The sequence below is a fragment of the Anguilla rostrata genome, chromosome 18 (genome assembly GCF_018555375.3).
Source record: "Anguilla rostrata isolate EN2019 chromosome 18, ASM1855537v3, whole genome shotgun sequence".
Lineage (NCBI taxonomy): Eukaryota > Metazoa > Chordata > Actinopteri > Anguilliformes > Anguillidae > Anguilla > Anguilla rostrata.
In genome coordinates, this window is record NC_057950.1 from 17,765,133 (window position 1) to 17,787,315 (window position 22,183).

The following is a 22,183-nucleotide window of genomic DNA, read 5'->3' on the forward strand; positions in this document are numbered from 1 at the left end:
CATGTCAATTAGAGTCCAGTTTATTCTGTCCTGAGAACCATGCCCTCTCAAACAGGGAAATCTCTCATAGGACATCTCAAAGCAGCAATTTGGCATATGATCAGAATAAACAACAGTGTTTCTCATCTGAGGGGATGTTGACATTGACTAATGCATTTTAGGGATGATACATTGTGTGCAATTATATTGTATTAGTATGAACTGTAAGATTATTGTTCTGGAAAGCAACACTGCAATCCATAAAATGCTGGCAGCTGTGCTGTGTATAATATGAACCTTTAATTTTAGATTTCTGAAACACACTGAAATACCTCGATTGCACAGGCACATAAAGCCATATCTTAATTTCAGTTTTAAGCTGGCCAAGTTTTAGAGCAATTGAACTGTCCAATTTCCTTTTCAGTGCCTGTTTTGTAAAATAAATAAACAAATAAATAGCTTTGTTTCACATTCTTTTTTTGTTTTTAGTAAGGAGGTATTCAGCTGGGTTGTTGTTGATATGGGTCAGAAAGTAATATTTGTGCACAATGATTCATTAGGATATTCAATAGCATTAACAGTATTATTCACTAGTATTCACAAGGTTATTCCCTAGCATTGATTAATTATCATTCACCGGCACACACCTCTCTATCCAGACTCCGAAGTCTGACATTCTCCCTCAATATGAGGTCATCAAGTTCATCGCTTCTCTTAAGCAGCACATTAAAGGATCGGGTCACACGGTCCTCTCCACTGCCCATCCCCTTCGGACTGAGCAGAAGCTCCTCCCTCTCTTCCCTCAGGCGTCCAATCAGCTTCCTGAAAGCAAGCAAGAGCGAGAGAGCTTTCAGTGGAAACAGGAAGTCTGGCCAGTTCACAGCTGGACGTTGATGTGCGGCAGCCGTAGCTTGCGTGGAGCACGGAGGGGAAGTGCAGGCCAATAAACGTGAGGGCCAGGGAGCGAGCAGCACGACATCACACGCCCGAGCGCTTTCAAAGGCTTCATTAATCGCCTGCGCGTGTCAGATCTCCTGCCTGTCAGATTTGTCCTCTGAGAGAGACTCCACCCGAAATCACGAAACACCGTCAAGTACCCCTGTACTGCTGTGTTTCAGATCAGACCCCGATAATTAGGACACAAGGACGTGGTTTCCTGCAGCGCTAATGTCAGCATTAGCGGGTGTTTGTTTGATGTAATGCATTTCGGCCAGCGTTTGCCTGTCTAATGCGTGTGTGTCATGTAATCTTCTCGCTGCCATTTCTCCGTGCTTGTACAGCCCCCCCCCCCCCCAGACCCCTCAGATTCCAAATTTAGGAAACAGAAAAAGTGGGGGAAAAAACAGCCTGCGATGTTGTAAAGGTCAGGGACCGAACAGCAGGCCCAGGACCTCCCCTGGGTTTAGAGACACCTGAGGAGGGTTGCGACTATGGTACGGGGACACCCTCAGAGCTGTGGAAACGTATTTCAGGGATGTTTCAGTTCCCCCTTCCCCTCTGCAGGAGCACATAGCTCATAACCTAAAATTACACAACGCCATTTTATCACACCTCTGGCATGTGCCAGCAGGCCTCTGTCCTGAGGAGAACACACCGATGTGCTCACCCCACGGAGCATGCTCCAACCTCGGAGACTCCTTATGACATCATGCAGCCAATGCAACAGGGTTTGGGCCTGATACAGATACTGGACACAGATTTGAAATATAGAATCATTAATGAAGGCCTCGTACTCACAGCATCATAGTATTTACAGTTTATGTACAGTAACTGTGTTTGCATTTCCGCTGTTCAGTCGCCATAAGAAAGCCTTTCTAAGGCACATCACTTGGTCATTTCAGTAAAAATGTTCATTTGTTGCATCAGGACAATAATGTGATTATTATTCAAACCGGTTGGAGCAGCTCACAGTAGTACTGTTAAATTGGTGTGAGCGGCTAACAGTAGCAATGTTAAGCAGGTTGAGCATTGGGGTGTCTAACCTCTGTCTACGGATGATTGTCTGGGCCTCTCTCTCCTGCACCTGTCTTGCCACGTCCAGCCTGTGGCACACCCGCTGCAGGGTGAGGACCTCACTTTCTCCTGAAAACAGGTGATGGCAGTATATCTCAAGAACATGGCCAGTGTGGAAATATTGTATGTTGTCAGGGGAGTTACATTCAGAATTTTAAAAGTTTCGACAGGCCACCTGCTGGAATTGAGCAAAATGAGTAATATTTCCATAACCAGGATAACAATGTAATGTAAAGCATGTCCTAAGTGGACAATTAGCCCACCACAATTTCTGGTATGTATGGCAGATATACATTAAAACAGATCCTGCAATACCTTTTCCATAGTTTAGAGTGACACTAATTTGCTTCGGTCTGTTGGGGCTACTCTATGATACTCCTTTGAAGGTGGCTCTCTAACTGTTCTCTAAAAGGACACTAATTTATAAGGAAATCTAGTCAAAATTGATTTTAAGCATATCACGTCCATTGAGATCATCATCAGGAAGGCTAAGCTCATCACACCATGAGAAAGGAGTTTCATTGTGATTCGGTGTGTGGTGTTTGTACTTAATCATCTTAAATCCTGAATTCATTAAATAAAACTAGCTTTTTTGATGCATTTCAAGTTGCAATTTGCAGCTTGTTTTTGACCTGAGGATACTTATTTCAGAACGCTGCAATCAGTCCATACCTTCATTGTCGCTGTCTGCCTCAGCGTCATTATGTCCCAATCCGGAAACGTTTCCCTTCTTACAGGCTTCAATTAAACATCACATTTGTGCAGTTTAACAAGTGCCAATTTAACAGCTTAACCCAAATTCATTTAACTCCACTACCTCTCCATGAAAGGAAACACTGTTCACACACCAAGCCAAGAGGGAAAAGATTTACCAATAAGAATCCTCTGATTAAAGGCCAAATATAACCGCGAACATGGGGAAATGGAGGATTAACAGCTTAAAATGTAAGATTTTCATTACATAGCATACCCTGTGATAACCAAGTCTTTTTGAATTCACAAACCAGATGCATATACACTTCATTTAAAAAGAATATATACTTCAGTCAGCAGTAACTGACATTTTGAGTTCAGTTTGCATCTGTCCAAATTCATATGTATAAAGTCTACATCTCCACCGGGATCAGCAGAATACAGTCAGCGAGGACAACAATCGATGTTTCGATGTAAGCACATACATACATCCTCAAGAGAAATACATTAAAACTGGAAACAAGAATCACACCTGCTTTTGATGGAAGAGAAGCTTTTTGTTTTTTAGACTTCACCATGACTCTCAGTTTTAGTGTCAGTTCCCCTTCTCTTTTCCCCTTCTGTCAGGGTGATCTCAAGCTGGTCACCCAAACAGGCATACGCACTGTGCGTCGATTGTCTGGAGAGAAAAATGTATACACGGCAGGTTTCCATGCAATAATGCCTCCCTAACTCCGCTGAGCCATGGGAAGTGTCAGACACTTGGAAACCAGATAAGCTCTTGCACCGCTGTCAGTACAAGATCAATAAAGATAAGATTAGCAACTTTAATCAGCCAAAGAGTTTAACAGGCAAAATACCTGTTGGGCCATTTAACATCCAAGGAGAGGTAGACGCAAAAACACACGAACACGCACGTGAACGAATACACACGCATGCATGCGTGAGCACACACACACACACACACACGGCAGAACACCCGCTGGGCCACCAAACATCCAAAGAGAGGTAGACGCACAAACACACAGACACGCACATGAACGAATACACACGCACGCACACATAAGTGCACAGTCTGTGCACACATTCATGAGGGAAAAAGCAATCATTCTTTTCAAAATTGTTTAAATATATGAAACCCCAAAAGTTTAGCCCTTATTTTACCAGTGCACATCAAATAAATGTGCCAGATATGCAGGTTATAAATCAATGGACTAAATAATTCATTAAAGCATGTGACTCAGACAGTGAAGACGGTTCACTTTAATGCCGACCATTCAAGTTTAATATTTATTCATTCATCCATTTAGAAACCGATAAAACCTTGAGATTTTGAGGGGCCCTGTAAGTAAATACATACAATGCAAAATACTGAAATTAAACAAGTCAAAACTAATATGAAAAATAAAATATTAAAACAAGTGTAAGAGCTGGATAGAAAAGTACTAAAAGTAAACAAAGCAGATAATTCCACAAAAAGCAAAAAAAAAAAGAGGAATAATAATCACACACCACATAAATCACAATGAATAAATTGCAGAGCTTTATTATTATTGCTTTTTAGCAAGGATTCAAAGTCGTTAATGCATATCAGTAAAAGCAGGTAGATAAACATCAACATTTGCAGGTTGATTACATCATGATCAGTATATGATAGTGCTATTATAATTGCCATAATTCCCATTAGAACTAGAGGGTCAAGTTGAAAGGATTACGATTATTTGAAAATTACAGAAAGAAAATTCCAACCCTGGCAAGTGTTTGACCGTACTAAACATGCAGACTATATGAACACATTTACTCTTCATACTGCGTGCCCAACAAAATGCTCTGTCTATTGGTTTAAAGTGCATGCACACTGCAATATGCATTGATAATGGTCTGGTTTCCGCACACCTGAAGCGGCATTAGCATGAACGTTAGCATGAACCAGCGCCGTTACCAGCTGGGCGTTGCTGGCGATGGATGTGAGGCGTGTTGCCAGGTGCCCCAGTCGGTACAAATACAAAATGGATCAACAAAGCAGTGCAACTAAACCTTTGCTCCCGGACGGAACCATAGCAATATGACCGCTCAAAACAACAGGAACACATCCCTCCCCCCAGCCAGCCTGGGGATTACTGTCTTTATGGAGTTTTATTGGGTCATTTCTGTTTGATATCTGCGGCTGGATAAATGTTAAAAAAAAGGGCACTGAAACACAGTGAGGTCTGCCCCAACAAAGAGAGCTGTGGCCAACGGCCCCACCATGCCAGTCTCCCTGGCGCCAGTGACTGAGGGGTCTTATTTCTGTACAGAGCAATAAGAGATGAAAAATGCTTTTTATATTTTTTTTCAGAAGACACATTTATAACATTGTGCAATATCTTTAGCACATAGGTCATCCGTACTTTGTAGCTGAAAACGCTGGTTCAATGGTTTGTAAATGGACAATTAATAAATATGTTCTATAAAACCTAAGCCCATTCCATCAGTTTTGAGACAAAAACTTCTATCTATCAAAATCATGTACATACGGGAATTTTTTCATGACTAAAGTGGACTGGCGGTACAGTAGATATGAAATAAGTCATGTCATGATTAAATTGGGTGTGCCATAGATGTTAAGTGAGTGACGTCATGACCTGATTGAGAAGGTCATAGATGTGAAGTGAATCATGTCATGACTAAATTAGGCAGGCCATACAGTAGATATGAAGTAAGTCATGTCATGATTAAGTTCCGCATGCCATGGATGTTAAGTGACCCATGTCATGACCTAACTGCGCAGGTCAGAGATGTGAAGTGAATCATGTCATGACTAAATTAGGCAGGCCGTAGATGATGTGGTTGAAAGCGAAGGGTGACGCAGAGTGAGAACTTCCCCTGGTCACTTCAGGCAACTCTGGACCTACAGACCCTGGAACAGAGAGAAAGGATGAGCCAGGAAATAATCTTTCTTGCTTGCGTACACACAAACACACAGACGCACACACACATGCACATGTGCACGTGCAAACACACACACTCACTCGCATGCACACATGCACATGCAGGCACACACACACAGTTAGGAGGCGGACTGTACCTTTCCGACAGTCGTCCCCTGACTCTCCCCCCTCCTCAGAAACAGTGCAGCTCTGTGCTGTCCCCTTCCGCAGTGCATGCACAGCCTGGCCAGAGGCCACGCCCACCTTCAGCAGACCTGCAGCGGAATGGACGCTCAGATACCACACCCTCACACACCTACAGTCAGAGCTGAGAGATTTCAGCCAACCACACAACCCTCAGGTACTACACGCTCATACACCTACAGTCAGAGCTGAGAGATTTCAGCCAACCACACAACCCTCGGGTACTACACCCTCATACACCTACAGTCAGAGCTGTGAGATTTCAGCCAACCAAACAGCCCTCAGGTACTACACGCTCATACACCTACAGTCAGAGCTAAGAGATTTCAGCCAACCACACAACCCTCGGGTACTACACCCTCATACACCTACAGTCAGAGCTGAGAGATTTCAGCCAACCACACAACCCTCGGGTACTACACCCTCATACACCTACAGTCAGAGCTGAGAGATTTCAGCCAACCACACAACCCTCGGGTACTACACCCTCATACACCTACAGTCAGAGCTGAGAGATTTCAGCCAACCACACAACCCTCGGGTACTACACCCTCATACACCTACAGTCAGAGCTGAGAGATTTCAGCCAACCACACAGCCCTCAGGTACTACACGCTCATACACCTACAGTCAGAGCTGAGAGATTTCATCCTAAGGTTCTGTCCCTGGGGAGAAGTGTGTGTGCTGAGGAAAGCTTACTCTCCAGCATGGCGTCCATGTCGCCCGTGTTCCTCTGGAAGGTGCTGTGCCACTGGTTGAGAGTGATGGTGCGGACCCCGCCCAGGCTCAGGAGGGCCGCCGTCCCCAGGGGTCCCTCCAGGGCCAACCGGCCAGGGCTGGAATGGGGGGGCAGGGGTAAGTTAGGCACATCTCCTTCATCCATGAGAACACAACAATATTTTACAAACTGAAATGACCATTCAGCCCATCTAGACTTTTGATTTCTAAGACTAGTAGCACTAAGTCTAATAAACCCCACAGGTCAATTTCCACTCTCCTTTCCCCTGTGTACTTTATACCCATGATCCTCTAGCACATTCTTCTTGTCCTACGCAGGGATAACAGATTCACAGCGGGAGCTCTGTGAGTATCTGAGGGGGAATGACAGACAGGAAACAGGAAGTGCATTAATTACCTCTTTAGCGCATCCAGCTTGGTCTGCCTGAGTGCACTGCTGCTGGTGTGTGCCTGGTCAAAAAGCATGACCATCTGGCAGTCTGAAAGAGCAGAACCCAGTGCAGACATTGCAAACTCATCTTCACATAGGGGGGATACCTGTACTCTTAATGTGACACACTATCAGAGCTCCCAATCCCCCTTCCAGTAAAATAACCTCCCTGACTCCCCATGTTCAAACGCTGGACCAACACCGCCTTCATCAATAACGGCACGGTCACCCCAATAATGACACGGTCACCCCAACATCCTGCGGTCACCCCAATAATGACACGGTCACCCCAACATCCTGCCTATGCTGTCAGTCTTGCCTTCTCCATGGGAGATGAGTGACACTGCTGACCGTCCCTGTGCTTACAGCCTGTCTGTGGTGTGAGAGGATGAACTGTCTCATGACAGCTGTTCAGAGATGAGTCTGGGCTGTGTCTTTCTCACCATTTAGTTGACAGTGGCAGAACTGCGCAAAATCAAAACCAGCCAATCTACATTTCAACAAGGAACGACCATGTGTCATATTTAGTTAAATGCAAAAGTACTGGGACAGTTGGGTAAAATTGTTTTTTTCCCCTCTGTACAAGAATACACAATTACTACAAAAACTGCACCAGTATCTTGTGCATATTGGACCTTATTCGTCAAATATACATATTAGTACCGTACATTCAAATGTAGGCTAATGTGTGTTCTAGTTTGTCTGCATGTCAGTGGCTGTGTCCCAAAACTAAGGCAGCTGCCTCGCTGCCTGCTTCCTCAGAAGTGAGCTCTCCCTGAAGACAGCGTCCTTGCGGAAAAAGAACCTCAAAAGGCAACAAATTTGGGATGCACTTTGAAGACAGGACCACGTCAGAAAGAGAGCGTTCACGTACCCACACGAGATCAGCGTTTACTGTTACAGTTGACGGGTTTTACCTTCCAACTGAGAGATCCAACGCGAATAAATACGGATTCTGTCACTGTAGCTGAAATTGTCCTGATTCTGATTTAAGAGAACTAAATTTTCGCGTTCAGCTAACTACATAACTAGCCACTAGTTCTGCTACTTCTCTTAGTTGTAATGAGACTATCATGATTTCAGTATGTTCGCTGTATGTAAGCCAAGTTACCACTGTTAGCCTGTTCTGTTGGAAAGTAATGTGATTACTAGCAAGTTATCTGGCTAGTTCAGTGAAGGCTCACAGAGGCTTAAAAACATTAAACACATTATTCCAGTGTATTATATAACAAATTGAGTTTACTGTATATTCAGATTTCCACAGATTCACTGGTTTGAGCCGCGAATAATTTAACGGAAGAGAGAAGCCTGACGTAATCGCAAAGATTTATTTGCCTTCAAATTTAATCGAAATAATATTTTAGAATGTGCGCCTTAAACCTTAGCATTTTTTGATGACTTCGGTTAGGGACATGCCTACCCAGGACAAGTGAAAATGCTGCCTTTAGAAGCTGCCTTCTAAGGCAGCTGACTTCCTATTGAGACACAGCCTGTGTGAGCGTGCGTGCGTGTGTGTGCATGCACGTATGGAAGGGTCATCTGCCTGAGCCCTGGTGCTGGTTTCTCATTCTCAAAGACAAAGCAGTTCCTGTATTGGTTCTTATTACAGTTCAAGAGTTTTTCCAGGGCAAGAGTTCATATTCCCTATGAAAAACATGAGAGGGGTCAAGGGTACTTTCTGTTAGGCTAAGAATTCTGTAGAAACCTTTGTAGAGTCTACTTTATAAGCCAAAGATGTAAGACAAGAAAACTTCAGATGAGAGCCAGAGTATGACAACCAAGAAATTTATTGTGTGGATGAAAGAAAAGAAAAAAATTATTATAGCTATTGCCAAATGTTTGTTTTCCAAGGTTAACAGTATGAAATGTCCAGTATGGAAGAAACAAACTACTTATGAGGACTTATGAACTGCCAGCAATCAGCTCGTCCTCATAAGATATCAGAAAGTGATGGCAGGATGGTTATTGTATTGCAGGACACTGCTCAGAAGAAAATTACAGAGGCTACACTTCCAGATGTAAACCTCTTATCAGCACAAAGAACAGAAAGGCAAGACTGGAATTAGCAAAAAGATGAGCCTGAGTTTTATTTTATCGAGGCTTTGAATGAAAAGTACTCCTAAAAATATAAATGTGGGCTCCTATGATAAATGTTAATAGCTACTGCTATTCAAATGTAGATGTGCCGTTCATGAATATCATTAATGAAAAAATTAATATCCTTTATAAGTTAGAATTAAAATGACATTAGACAGGTTTTCACTGCAACAGGAATGCTAATGCTAAACGTTACAACTAATGTACCTGAAAGCTTCATGGACACTATCTTGGATGGTGGGATGTTGGCCAAGAAATGTTCAGTTCCATTAAAGATGAAGGCACTGCAGTTTGTCAACAGGTGTTCCAGTTCATCCAGACTACAAGGCCAGGACAAATCAACAATTCCTCCATAAGTTAGACAATATTGCACTCTCAACTGAACAATAAGACCAGCAAGGGAGGTGAAATAAAAATAATCAGACAATACTGTCAGGGGAATCCGTCTACATTCACAATTACTTACAACAATGTGTTTATGATGAGCGTTCACAACCAAAGATGGAATTATAAAGCAGAGGACAGTGTAGAACTGAAGGTGAGTAATGATAATAAAGAATATTCCTCCTCCCATTGACCCCCAACCCATTTTACACCTGATAATCGACCGTGGTCACATGACACTGACCTGGGGGCGTGCTCTGGGCCCAAAATCCCCTCCCACAGTGAGGTGGTCTGCTGTCCGTACACCTCTAAGATCCGCCTCATTCCCTGCACGGGGCCGGCCCCTCCTGTAGAGTGGGGAAAGGAGACGGTAACAGGCGGCAGCTTCAGCCCACGCCAGTGGGGAAAGTCACATTTCACAGAACGACATTCTGCTGAGATGCGTTGTCCCTTCCATGTTATGACGGAAATGAACTCACTCACCTCCTGGCTGGTCATGATTACTGTTAATGGATTACATTTGGGCCTAATTGTTTCCGTACGAAACAATTAAGGCAAACCTGCACTTCACCAATCCATGTTCAACATGTTCCCAGGAGATATATATATATATATATATATATATATATATATTTTTTTTTTTTTTTGCTAATTAATTTAGCAAATGAATGCATTTGACACAGGAGTAATGCACAGTGTATTCTGAGAGAAAAACCGGATTCAGGAAGGGGAAACAAATTAGACTAAAATGACATTTTAGTGGAGAGGGAAACAGGGAGGTACAGACATTTTACACCCTGACACATTTCAGAAAACAGAACATTAATCACGGAGAATTCTCTCCGCACAGCTCTCCAAGGTCTTCTGGCACAAAAAAAGAATAAATAAATGAAATAAATAAATAAAACATAAAACTAAAACCTCTGCCTTCTAGTTTAATGCATGACATTCAAAAAGCCATTTATAAGGAAAGGATATAAAAGTTGCAATGAAACGATATAACATCCCTATTTATAGAGTGGATTTTATGAGTGATGAAATAAAAATGCATAAAAGTTGATGAGTCTTATCCTGGAATATCCCCCAAACTGACATGTACTGTATCAGTGAACCTTTCCTCCCTGACCCAGCCATGGCTTCAGGGCGCACCAATACTGGCATTAAAGGCAGAAAGTACATGCTCCACTGTACCCACTGGAAAACAGCGGCTGATTATGTCTGGAACTAAGAACAGCTGGTTAATGCAGACCCGTAGAGTGCTGCTAGATACTACATCAAAGTGTCATTTTGATTTGGTGCATTCACAGAAGCTGTGCAGAATGTCACTTTTTGTCACAAGCAAAATATGAGCAGCATTTCGTATTTTGTCCTCGCAGCCAGTTCACATCTGTCACCCACACCAGCACAGGGTGATATGCAATGGCATCATTAGATGCCACAGCTGCCACCTGTGACATAAATGGTCATGCTATACACATTTCACCATTGCAGTTGAACATGTCAAGTAAATATAACAATGTAACAAATGTAACAAAGTCCCACTCACTGAATGGAACACTCGATCGGTTGCTGATATACCAGTGCATGGCCTTCCCTTTTTATTACTAAATAAGACACAAATCTGCCGGACTATTTGCTTACCAGTGTCTCCTGCTTCATTGTAAGGGTCTACCACATCTACAGGAATATGTATAGGAATGCTCTTTGGATAAAAAGTTACAAACAGGAAGGCTTGGCTTCCATCCCTGCCTGCTTTCCTCCTGTTTATGTAGTACACTTGTATGTAATGTACAGCTGTCTGTCATCACTGCACAGGTAGCCAAACATGGGCTTCACACAGCACACAACACTTGCTTACAGTCCACATTTACTAAGCAGCTTTAAGGTTCTTCTCATTTAGGATGCATTTTTACTAGCAATGAAAAAAATACACATGCCTAAGTCCTGTGTATGAAGAAATGGCTGTGTAGTGTAAGGCTAAAGGGATATTTGTGACCGTTTTGAACAGCTAGCGAGGCTAAGACCACGTGAGGGCCTCTGCGTGAGCTGCAGAAGGATACACTTGACATTGTGCGCGTCCACAGGAAGGGCGTCCGGAGGAAGCACTCTATTCACAGGCACCTGGGTAACAAAATACGACCCGTGAGCAAGCACACGTCACACACATTCTGTAACACACACGCAGAGAAAGAGGGGAGGAGATTAAGAGATAAATGGAGAAAGAAGGAGAGAGCAAGAGATGGATGGAGTCAAAGAGAAAGACACAAGGAAACATGGCCAGAGAAAGAGAAAGAAAGAGAGGGGGAGAAAGTGAGAGAGAGAGAGAGAGGAGAGAGAGGGTGTAGAGACAAAGGCAGAAATAGAGGGGGATGGAGAAGAAATGATATGTAAATCCTATTTGAACTCAAAATGCGGGATAATTATTAACAGCGCATTATGTCACTGATTGAAAAAAGCGCAGTTAAAAGGCTGTGCTGGTGAACGAGGGTGTGCAGCTCTATCTCCCACAGCCAGATGAATGAGCAGAGCTCACCCCTTTGAAGGCCTTGCTCTGATCTCCGCGCGTCTTCGCCCCTCTCCCGCCGCGCGCGTCCTTCCTGCTCTCGCTTTCAGCTGGAACAAACAGCAGTGACATTTCCAGCAAGGCCCCGAGCCCCGCCGTCTCAGTGACCAAGCAGAAACCAGAACGCCCACGCTCAGACGCAATCTTCACACTCACCTGGGCGCCAAATTAATACACCGGGATTAATGTCTGTGCGAATAATAATAATAATTAAAAAAAACTTTTCTGTATAATTAAATAACCCTGCTATCTGTCACAGTTGTTACTCTCTGTGCAGACTGCGGCATCCAAACTAGGAACTGCTCCTACCGTTTCAACTGCAAAAAAACAAACAAAAAGCAAACAAACAAAACAAAAAAAGAACTTCAAAAGTAAACCCAACGCTGGAGTGGCATTCGGGTGAAGAGAGACTAAAATGAAATTTCTGAGGATTCTGCTGCTTTCTCACAGATTTAGCAGTTAACCTCTAGCACCAGCAGCGATGCAGAAGAGAGGGGCTCGACCTCCTTAAGGACCTGCCTCGCTAAGAGGCGTCATGAACGCCCGCATACGTGCTCTTTCCCCCGAGCTCTCTCATATCCTTGGATAGCCCCCTTCAGAACTTCATCCAGCTCCACGTCCACCACACGGGAGAAGACTGAGTGGAGAACAGTCTTGTCTTTAACTGCAGACAAGTGCACTTTTTGCAGGAAAATTTCAATATAACCTGTGGGGGTATGTAGGATCTATTCACAATTTAGGATTTAGAGACTCTGAATCCAGCCCCGTTGACAATTAATCATCCTCTTTTAGCAAATTACACTTCTGAAAGATAACCCAAGGGAACAAGCAAGTCTCCTAGAATCTAATATTTCTACATTAAAATATAAGACCTTCTGTCATTGAATCCAAAAAATAAAGAAGAGAAATAATGCACAGTAAACCAAGGATAGCAGTACAATAACCTAAACAGTTATGCTACATTATGTCCGTAAGCAGAGGTGATAGAGCCCATCTGTCAATCTCAGCACACTAAATGACCCTTCCTCCTCTTTTTGGTCAGTTTTTTAACACAAAATGGCTGCCATGCATCACCCCAGCAGGTGAAACATATTGGCGGTGGTGAATCACAGTAAGCCCCAATGAGATCCTGAAAGGCACTATATAAATTCACAAATGTTGTTTCTTTGTGCATCTGCGCTGAATACTGGGATTTTTAAAAACTTTGTTTGTACTCTTCCTCTCTTTTCTGGGTGACAAGGAGACTGAGTCCTGATCACTTTGCTTTGGCCTTCATCCAGTGCCAGTTAAATGTCCTGTGATGTGAATTTAACAAGGACAAATGAATTACTGCGATTGCAATGTACAAAATGCTCTAATCTCACGCTATAAAAAGCACTTTGTCATTATGAATTTTAAAGAGATTAGGGAGCTGAATCCGAGATGAACTCTTGTTTTATGTTATTATTAGTACTCAAATTTTATCAGGAGGGATTCAAAAAATTTGGTGGTGTATAAACAGATTAACAAACATGAAACAGAAACCCGTGGAAGTGTTTAAGCCTGACTGAAAGACCACATGACTTCCATGGCCATGCGCCAAAAGTCAAATTTACAGTTTAAAAACAGAAAAAGAAAAAAGACAGCAACAGTGTGGACCAGCGGTCAGAGCTGCAGTGTGAAGCAGTAATCAGAGCAGCAGTCCCTGGAGCAGTGGAGAGAGTATCAGTGTGGAGCAGTGGTCAGAGTAGCAGTGTGGACCAGCGGTCAGAGCCGCAGTGTGAAGCAGTAATCAGAGCAGCAGTCCCTGGAGCAGTGGAGAGAGTATCAGTGTGGAGCAGTGGTCAGAGTAGCAGTGTGGACCAGCGGTCAGAGCTGCAGTGTGAAGCAGTAATCAGAGCAGCAGTCCCTGGAGCAGTGGAGAGAGTATCAGTGTGGAGCAGTGGTCAGAGTAGCAGTGTGGACCAGCGGTCAGAGCTGCAGTGTGAAGCAGTAATCAGAGCAGCAGTCCCTGGAGCAGTGGAGAGAGTATCAGTGTGGAGCAGTGGTCAGAGTAGCAGTGTGGACCAGCGGTCAGAGCTGCAGTGTGAAGCAGTAATCAGAGCAGCAGTCCCTGGAGCAGTGGAGACAGTATCAGTGTGGAGCAGTGGTCAGAGTAGCAGTGTGGACCAGGGGTCAGAGCAGCAGTGTGAAGCAATAATCAGAGCAGCAGTCCCTGGAGCAGTGCAGAGAGTAGCTGGCGTTGGACAGGAGAGAGGGGTGCAGAGCTGGGGGCTCACCTGATTCGTCCCTCTGCAGGCGAGCGTGCAGCAGCTGTAAGCAGAAGTCCCGGGACACAGAGCTCACCCCCTCCCCCTGCAGGATGCTAAGAGCCTCCAGGGGCAGATCCATCAGCATACTGTCCACCAGCAGAACCACACTCGCACCCGGGTCCACTGGAGATCGCTCTGCAGAGAAACACACAGCACACATACTACAGCCCTGCACAGAGACTAGATCACTGCTGACCAACTGAGCAGCAGAGACGGGACCACTGCTGGTCAATATCAGCAAGAGCTAGATCACCTGGTCTAATTACAGCACAGAGACTGGACACTGTAGCTAAATACGACACAGAGCTAGATCCCCTGTCTATATAAGCACAGAACTAGATCACTCCTGGTCAAATACCACAGAACTGATCACTCCTGGTCTAATATACAGCACAAAGACTGAGATCACTGCTGGTCTAAAACGCACAGAGACAGATCACTGCGGTCTAATATACAGCACAGAGACTAGATCACTGCTGACCCAACTTACAGCACAGAGACTGGACCACTCCTGGTCTAATATACAGCACAGAGACTAGATCACTGCTGACCCAACTTACAGCACAGAGACTGGACCACTCCTGGTCTAATATACAGCACAGAGACTAGATCACTCCTGGTCTAATATACAGCACAGAGACTAGATCACTGCTGGTCTAATATACAGCACAGAGACTAGATCACTGCTGGTCTAATATACAGCACAGAGACTAGATCACTGCTGGTCTAATATACAGCACAGAGACTAGATCACTGCTGGTCTAATATAAAAGCACAGAGACTAGATCACTGCTGGTCTAATATACAGCACAGAGACTAGATCACTGCTGGTCTAATATACACCAGACTAGATCACTGCTGGTCTAATATACAGCACAGAGACTAGATCACTGCTGGTCTAATATACAGCACAGAGACTAGATCACTGCTGGTCTAATATACAGCACAGAGACTAGATCACTGCTGGTCTAATATACAGCACAGAGACTAGATCACTGCTGGTCTAATATACAGCACAGAGACTAGATCACTGCAAACTGGGTATTACCATCTTTGAGAGAAAAGTTGAGAGGAAAGCCTCCATTTACATACTTGCACACATCGCTAAACATTATTTCCTTGTATTTCTGTCTGGTATGTCCCTTACCTGCACAATCCTGTACATAATCACACAATTATAAATGAAGAAATCAATCAGACCACAGGCCTGAAAGCTTCAACACCCAGCCACAACTCCCGTGTTTCCATATGGCCGAATGCACATCCCGGGCCAGCATTTGTTTTTTTACCCCCAGAGGTTGCGTGCAGCAAACGCTTTGGGTTACTAGAACGTGAAGAAATCTGACATCCATCCATAATGGCCACCAAGGATTTATTTCAATACTCATTAAATTTTAATCTTGATCCATAACCAAAGCATTGACAATCTGTTCCCCCTCTAATTGCCGCCTCCAGGCCTTCAGTTCCAATTCGGCCGGGGTCTGTATGGATTTCTCGATTTGTGACAAAGAGCCGTCCAGGCAATGGGCTTAAAACTGGCGAAGCGTCAGGAACAGGCAGCCGTGCTTTGATGCATGTGAGCGGTTTTAAGAGCAGCGCTCCGGTCCCTGCGTGCTCGGGGGGAAGAGCGCTGCTCTCGGCATAGTGTGGGGATTCCGGGGGATAAAGACCGGGCCCTGCACGCGTGCGGCCAGGCGGAGCTCGCTGGGCGAGGTGCGGTCGGCGGGTGCGGTGCGTACCCTTGTCGCTCACGGACCTCTCCTCCCTCTCTGTGGGTCTGGCGCCTTCTGTGAGGTGTGCGGAGGGGGCCCGACCCCTGAGGGGCACAGAGAAAAGGTCAAAGGTGAGGCTCAGAGTGTGAGGACACACATTCACAGGGATTAGCAGGCCTCCAGGCGTTGCCTATGATGATCAGCAGGTACAAGCTCTTGCCTTTAAAACATTTAGACCAGGAAAAACTACTCCACCTCACAACCCTCTAAAGATCTCACACTGAGACACCCCCAAACATCTCACAGACACTGATACAGCACAGTACTGCAATTACTTTTTTCTGCAATACAGTATCGATACAGTGGCACAAAGAATTTTATCTAAATATGTGTTTTATAATGCATGTAATTTTTGTTATGAGGTGATGAGGAGGTGAAGAGCCATCCTCCACAGAGTCCATTAAAATCATAACTGCACATCTCATCATGGATTATCCCGTCTGTACCATAGTTGTGAATCGTTAAACTTATGAAAAAATGAGCACTTATATTTGATATTTTGCATTCAAAATGAAAGGTTATTAGCAAAAGAGGTGCTGTTTCCCAAGCAACACATGAGAGTAAGACAAACATCTGTAAAACAGCCACTGCCATCCCATAAATAAAGCATTCGTTTATAATATAATGGAAACCTTACTTTACAATTCCAGGAAATACCCCAAACCATAGATACTACCTAGCAACCTCATTCTAGTTAAGTAGCAAGCCAGCCTTATGCTAGGTTCACTGTCACACAAACATAAAAACAAAAAACGTAACAAAAATCAATTTGTTTTTGTGTCAAAATGGTCTCAGTGCGTTTCCTATCATCTACTCCATTTGCTGCAAAACAGCAGCTATACTTTAATAGGAAAACAGTAAAACACTTTTTTTTTTACATTGAGTTTTCTGCTAAACTTAATTAGCACAGATTGAAAAGATTTGAGCTACTATGAGGCATGTTTGTATCCTCAGTTCAGATATTTTAACTCCGGGACCGTTCTGCTTTCTGACAGTTTGGCCTTTTGCCAGTTTATGGTTTTACATTGGATTGATGGCAGAGGTGCACATGTTGCTGTAAGACTCCATGCACTGTTTTACACTGTTTCATCTCCATCGTCTAAAATTGTATGAAACTGACACCACTCCAAAATATAGTGAATATAGCATGATTCCTGCTTTTTAAAAAATAATTTAGCCTTTGTAGGGGTATTATATCTTCTTCAGGCACACATGTATTGCAGATGACTGTCTTGCAATATATTGCGTATTGCAGAATCCCCTGTATTGCTGGCAGCGTATTTCACCCTGTGATTCCCACCCCTATGCAGCAGGTTCTGCGGCAGACTCGGCTCCTGTCAGGTTGCGCTACGCTAGCTGGTCACAGCCCCGCTAGCTGAGGAGCAGCCTACCCACAGCTGCTGAACCGCGAAACAGCCACGCCCAGCCACAGGGCCCGCAGCGCAGGCCAACTTTTAACTGATTAGGGGAGCTTTTTGTTTCATTCCAATTTGTAATCAACCTGGCCTGAGAGTCACATGCTTTCAGGCCTTTTAAATAAATGACAGTTTGACTCGTAATTAGTCAGTTTTGCTTTGCTGGAAAAAAAACACTCAAATGTGAGGCGTTGGCAGTTAGTGTTCAGAAACCAGAAGTGACAGAATGTGCTCTAATCATTGACAAAAGCCTGTGTCAAATCATGGGGGGAGGGGGTCATGCCTTACGGGAATAGATTATGCTACAATCCAATCGTCAATGTAAACATTTTTGAAAATGTCATGGTAAATACACTTCACACAAACGTAAATTAAAAATGTATACACTGCAGTATCTGAAAAGCAGCAGAATACAGTATATGGATGAGCCACGTCTAGCTTGGTCTGCAGAGCTGATAATGTCATAACCCAGTGGGCATTTACTGCATTAACTTCCCATCCACTCACCTGACCCAGGGCAGGGCAAACTGAGAGAGAAGGGGGTGCAGATACCCCTCCATGTCTTGCACAAGAGTGTTGAAATGAGATGCCACTTCACTCTGCACATTTCTCTGCACATGGAGAAGAGGAGACAAAGAAGGAGGTTATGAGATGTTCTGCAAGGTAGAGCCATCCTCCAGACTCTGGCTACAACACAGATGAATCTCATCATTTCTCAGAACTATATACAACTCTGAGGACATTAGTAGGTTGGGAGAAGCAAGCTAGGTGCTCCTACAAGTCGCCACGCAATTTGGGAGCCAATCACGGCATTTCATTTGTCGGTGTTCAGACTTCCCTGCAATCCCAGGTACTTCCACTGAGATTCCGCTGAGATTTTGCTGTGACTGAGACGTTTCACAGCAACAGTAACGGACTATAATGTCAAGAACAGACAAAATGGAGGCTGATAACTGCTGGATGAGGAGTACCGACCATTATGTGCTTGTTGTTTTGGTATTTATGGAAGAGACGAAAACACGAAGCTCACCGGGTGTGATGTCATCGCGTGGCCTTCGGCCATGGCTCCGCCTCGGGCCACGCCCCAGTTCCCACCAGGCTGGCTCTCCTCCCTCGCCAGCGACCGCGCGGCCTCCCGTTTGAAGGAGCGGGCGCGCTCCCGGAGGCCAGAGAGGGTCGCCGGGCACGCACTGACCTTAGCGACCCCGCTGCAGTCCAGCGTGCCTGCTGTACACAAGGGCGGGGCTGTAACAGATCCCAGAGAGGCCTGTCCTTCTAACACCCCCATCCCACCCCCACACCCCCCGCTGGTCGCAGGAAAGGCTGCGTGCTGCATCGGCATGCGTCCCTCCACCCGCAGCTGGAAGCGTGGCTTGTTTGTGTCCGAGGGGCTGCTTAACCTTGGCGTCCTGCGAGCCTGATGTCCCTCTCAGCATTCGGCTCCCTCCCGCCGCGCGTCTCCTCACTGTACATGCCAGCTACGCGTGAGCCGCGCGTCTCCTCACTGTACATGCCAGCTACGCGTGAGCCGCGCGTCTCCTCACTGTACATGCCAGCTACGCGTGAGCCGCGCGTCTCCTCACTGTACATGCCAGCTACGCGTGAGCCGCGCGTCTCCTCACTGTACATGCCAGCTACGCGTGAGCCGCGCGTCTCCTCACTGTACATGCCAGCTACGTGTGAGCCGTGCGTCTCCTCACTGTACGTGCCAGCTACGCGTGAGCCGCGCGTCTCCTCACTGTACATGCCGGCTACGCGTGAGCCGCGCGTCTCCTCACTGTACATGCCAGCTACGCGTGAGCCGCGCGTCTCCTCACTGTACATGCCAGCTACGCGTGAGCCGCGCGTCTCCTCACTGTACATGCCAGCTACGCGTGAGCCGCGCGTCTCCTCACTGTACGTGCCAGCTACGCGTGAGCCGCGCGTCTCCTCACTGTACGTGCCAGCTACGTGTGAGCCGCGCGTCTCCTCACTGTACATGCCAGCTACGCGTGAGCCGCGCGGCCCAAGGATGCGAGCGCATGTTTATTTATCCTCCGCCAATTCCCCCAAGGCGCCCGTTTGAAAAATGAAGCCGTTTTTGCATGGCTACGAGCCCTTGACGCTGTCACGCGGGGCCATATGATAAAACTGGGCGCCGATGCTAATGCTAATACGCTCAGCGCGTTACAATGCCAGGCTTCCCGGTCCCGGTCCTGGAGGGCAGCAGGGTTTTTGGTGTGGTCCTAAAACCAGGCTGGCTGAGCTGGCAGTGCGGGCAGCCGCAGAGTAAGGGTGAAACACAGCGTGCCCTGCCTCTCTCCTGGGCCAGAGCCGGCCTGCGCTGCTCTCAAACAAAGCGACATGTCCGACAGACGAACACAAATACCTGCTGGGGGAGGGCCCTTTCCCCTCTGGCTGTCCGCGGGCTTCGCCTTCTCAAAAAGGGCTCCGTAGAGAGCAGACCTGCGGAGACAGTCAAAACACGCGTTAGCATATATGCTAACAGCCACCAATCCACACAGGCTCTTCAAAGAGAAATCATTTTTTTTATCTCAGCCGTAATTAGCAGCTGATTCTTTATTTTCTTGTGTTTTTCTTTATTTTTTGTGTACTGACAGTTGTGCCCCGTGAGCTGGACTTCTGAATAACAGGAACATAACGAGCACATTGTCAAACTCCACCTCCCTGTGTTCACACAAAAGAGTGAAAAAGCTATTTAGTAACACAAGGCGGAATCCACAAAAGGACTGTGATGCTTTCATGCCTGTTGAACCCAGTACAAGAAAAATCTGATGTACAATTCACAAAGCATCAGAGGCATGGGGGGGGGGGGGGGGAGCACAATAGTGTATGCCTATCAGGGTTATGGTGCCACAGTGTACTGTCTGGGTCATGCATATTAAAATTCTGTTATCTGCATAAATTTCAAATGACTCATTTTTATGCTAATTGTATGCTCAATACAGACCACGCTGCCTTCACAAAGATTGCAAATAATCACTCGCAATGAGCACAGATTCTTAAAGACCTGAAAGTCTATTTAAAAGCCACGCAATGCGTAGACCTGTCAATGACCACAACTTGGTGTTGCAAGAGGAAGACTCGGCTAACATGGCAGGCGGGCAATACTAGGATTTTCTTGATGCAAAAGAGGTGTCATTTGTTTTCTGCGATAAGTCGGCCACTTCATTGTATGGAGACAAATATTCAGACAACTTGTATTCAAAGTAACAGCAGTCACAAAATCAATTCATTCAACATGGTCCAGTTCTGTTAAGTTATTCCAAGAAATACTGAAGAGGTCCATTTGAACTTGAAAAATAGATGTGAACAAAACCAGCCTTTTAGATTCGCGACTAAAAACATGGTATATTCATGTACTTGTGTTCACCAGATATTTGGGTGTGGGTTCTGCAGTTACATGACATTCACATACTGCTCATACCTGTTGCACATTAGAGCACTGACTGCACTTGCTATTTTCTGAGTGGATCTTTAGTTTCATTATAATAATTCTTTTTTATTTCAGTACATTTATGTCACTCATTAGCCTAATTCAAATCCCATGACTAAAAGTTAAGAGTTAAGAAGACAAGAATATTTAAGAATCAATCCAATGCGTTTACTGGTCTGAGCTTTCTGCCATGTTTAGAAATCTGTCATATTACTCAGAACATGCCTTCATGTGAGACCGATGCACAATGAAATGATATTACGATGAAAATCAAAGGCTCAATTAGTGCAATGACATGACGTTTTCACATAGTCCGTTGTTACTTTATTTTTGTCCAGTCTTCAGCGTGGATCAACTTAACTGTCGCTAAATACGCTAATCGTTAGGCCTGAGAACAGTCGGCCTTTTCCATTATCGATGCTTTATTAAGAGGCTAGGCAGGCCTGAGGGAAGCGTGCACAGAGTCACCTGATCACGAGTGAAGTCTATTTGCCATGAGCAGCCACTGGCCATTAATCTGGCTTTAATGTCAGGGATAGCATGGTTTCAGACCAATACACACGTTCCCATTGGCATGTTGTTATGACAACCCCAAGAGCGAGTGCTTCCTGAGAAAGCCCTGACCTCATCACGGAGGGACCGAGGCACAGCACAAAAATGCAGTTGGAAAATTGCAAGTTGGGAAGGAAGCCGTGCTGGAAATATGGAACAGATACAGGGAGCTCAGGCCTCTTCCCCTGAGTTCCCCGGCAAGCAATAAAAGCTCAAGTTTGGGTCGTCGCTAAAATGCAAATGAATGACCCATCCTTAACCACTGCCCTTAGGTCCGCGACTGCTATTCCACACCACATCCCCAAAAGCCAGAGTGAGCTTTAACACGAGAAAAGCCAGAGGCAACGCCATGAGGCGTTTAGACTATAAGTTAGCGTAAATGCAGTACCGTCCTCCTTTCACGACCTCCTAAATATTTGGGCTTAAAATAACTGTTTGTAAAAATTTTTTAAATCTAATCCATAGAGAAATAAAGTCAGTTTGTGCCACAAAAACCCCCAGCCAGACAATAGGCAGCAGGTGTTGGTACCCAGGCCAGGTGCGAATGTGTCACTCTTTCCTCTGGCACGCTATTCAGCAACTGAATGAGACACACTTTGATACAAATTGCTCAATAAAGCGCTATCAAATATAATTTTGCACATGTAATCACTCAAAATTCATTTACTGCGATTGTGTGATGAAGTTGAAGAATATAGAGTGAGGAT

At 45.1% G+C, this 22,183-nt stretch overlaps 1 protein-coding gene across 1 annotated transcript in view; it reads right to left on the bottom strand.

The window, feature by feature from the left end:
- Positions 1–4,205: 4,205 nt before the first annotated feature.
- LOC135245237 (cilia- and flagella-associated protein 46) overlaps positions 4,206–22,183 on the bottom strand; it is a 49,839-nt gene continuing 31,861 nt past the window's right edge. Inside the window, exons 47-60 of the mRNA XM_064318153.1 lie at positions 19,857–19,933; positions 18,519–18,715; positions 17,996–18,099; positions 16,041–16,117; positions 14,269–14,436; positions 11,981–12,060; positions 11,508–11,568; positions 11,089–11,124; positions 9,692–9,794; positions 9,271–9,383; positions 6,934–7,015; positions 6,498–6,634; positions 5,753–5,869; positions 4,206–5,584 (exon numbers count right to left, since the gene is read on the bottom strand). Of these exons, the coding sequence (XP_064174223.1) occupies positions 5,475–5,584; positions 5,753–5,869; positions 6,498–6,634; positions 6,934–7,015; positions 9,271–9,383; positions 9,692–9,794; positions 11,089–11,124; positions 11,508–11,568; positions 11,981–12,060; positions 14,269–14,436; positions 16,041–16,117; positions 17,996–18,099; positions 18,519–18,715; positions 19,857–19,933 (1,462 nt within the window). The 3' untranslated portion in view covers positions 4,206–5,474. The remainder of the gene's footprint in view (positions 5,585–5,752; positions 5,870–6,497; positions 6,635–6,933; positions 7,016–9,270; positions 9,384–9,691; positions 9,795–11,088; positions 11,125–11,507; positions 11,569–11,980; positions 12,061–14,268; positions 14,437–16,040; positions 16,118–17,995; positions 18,100–18,518; positions 18,716–19,856; positions 19,934–22,183) is intronic.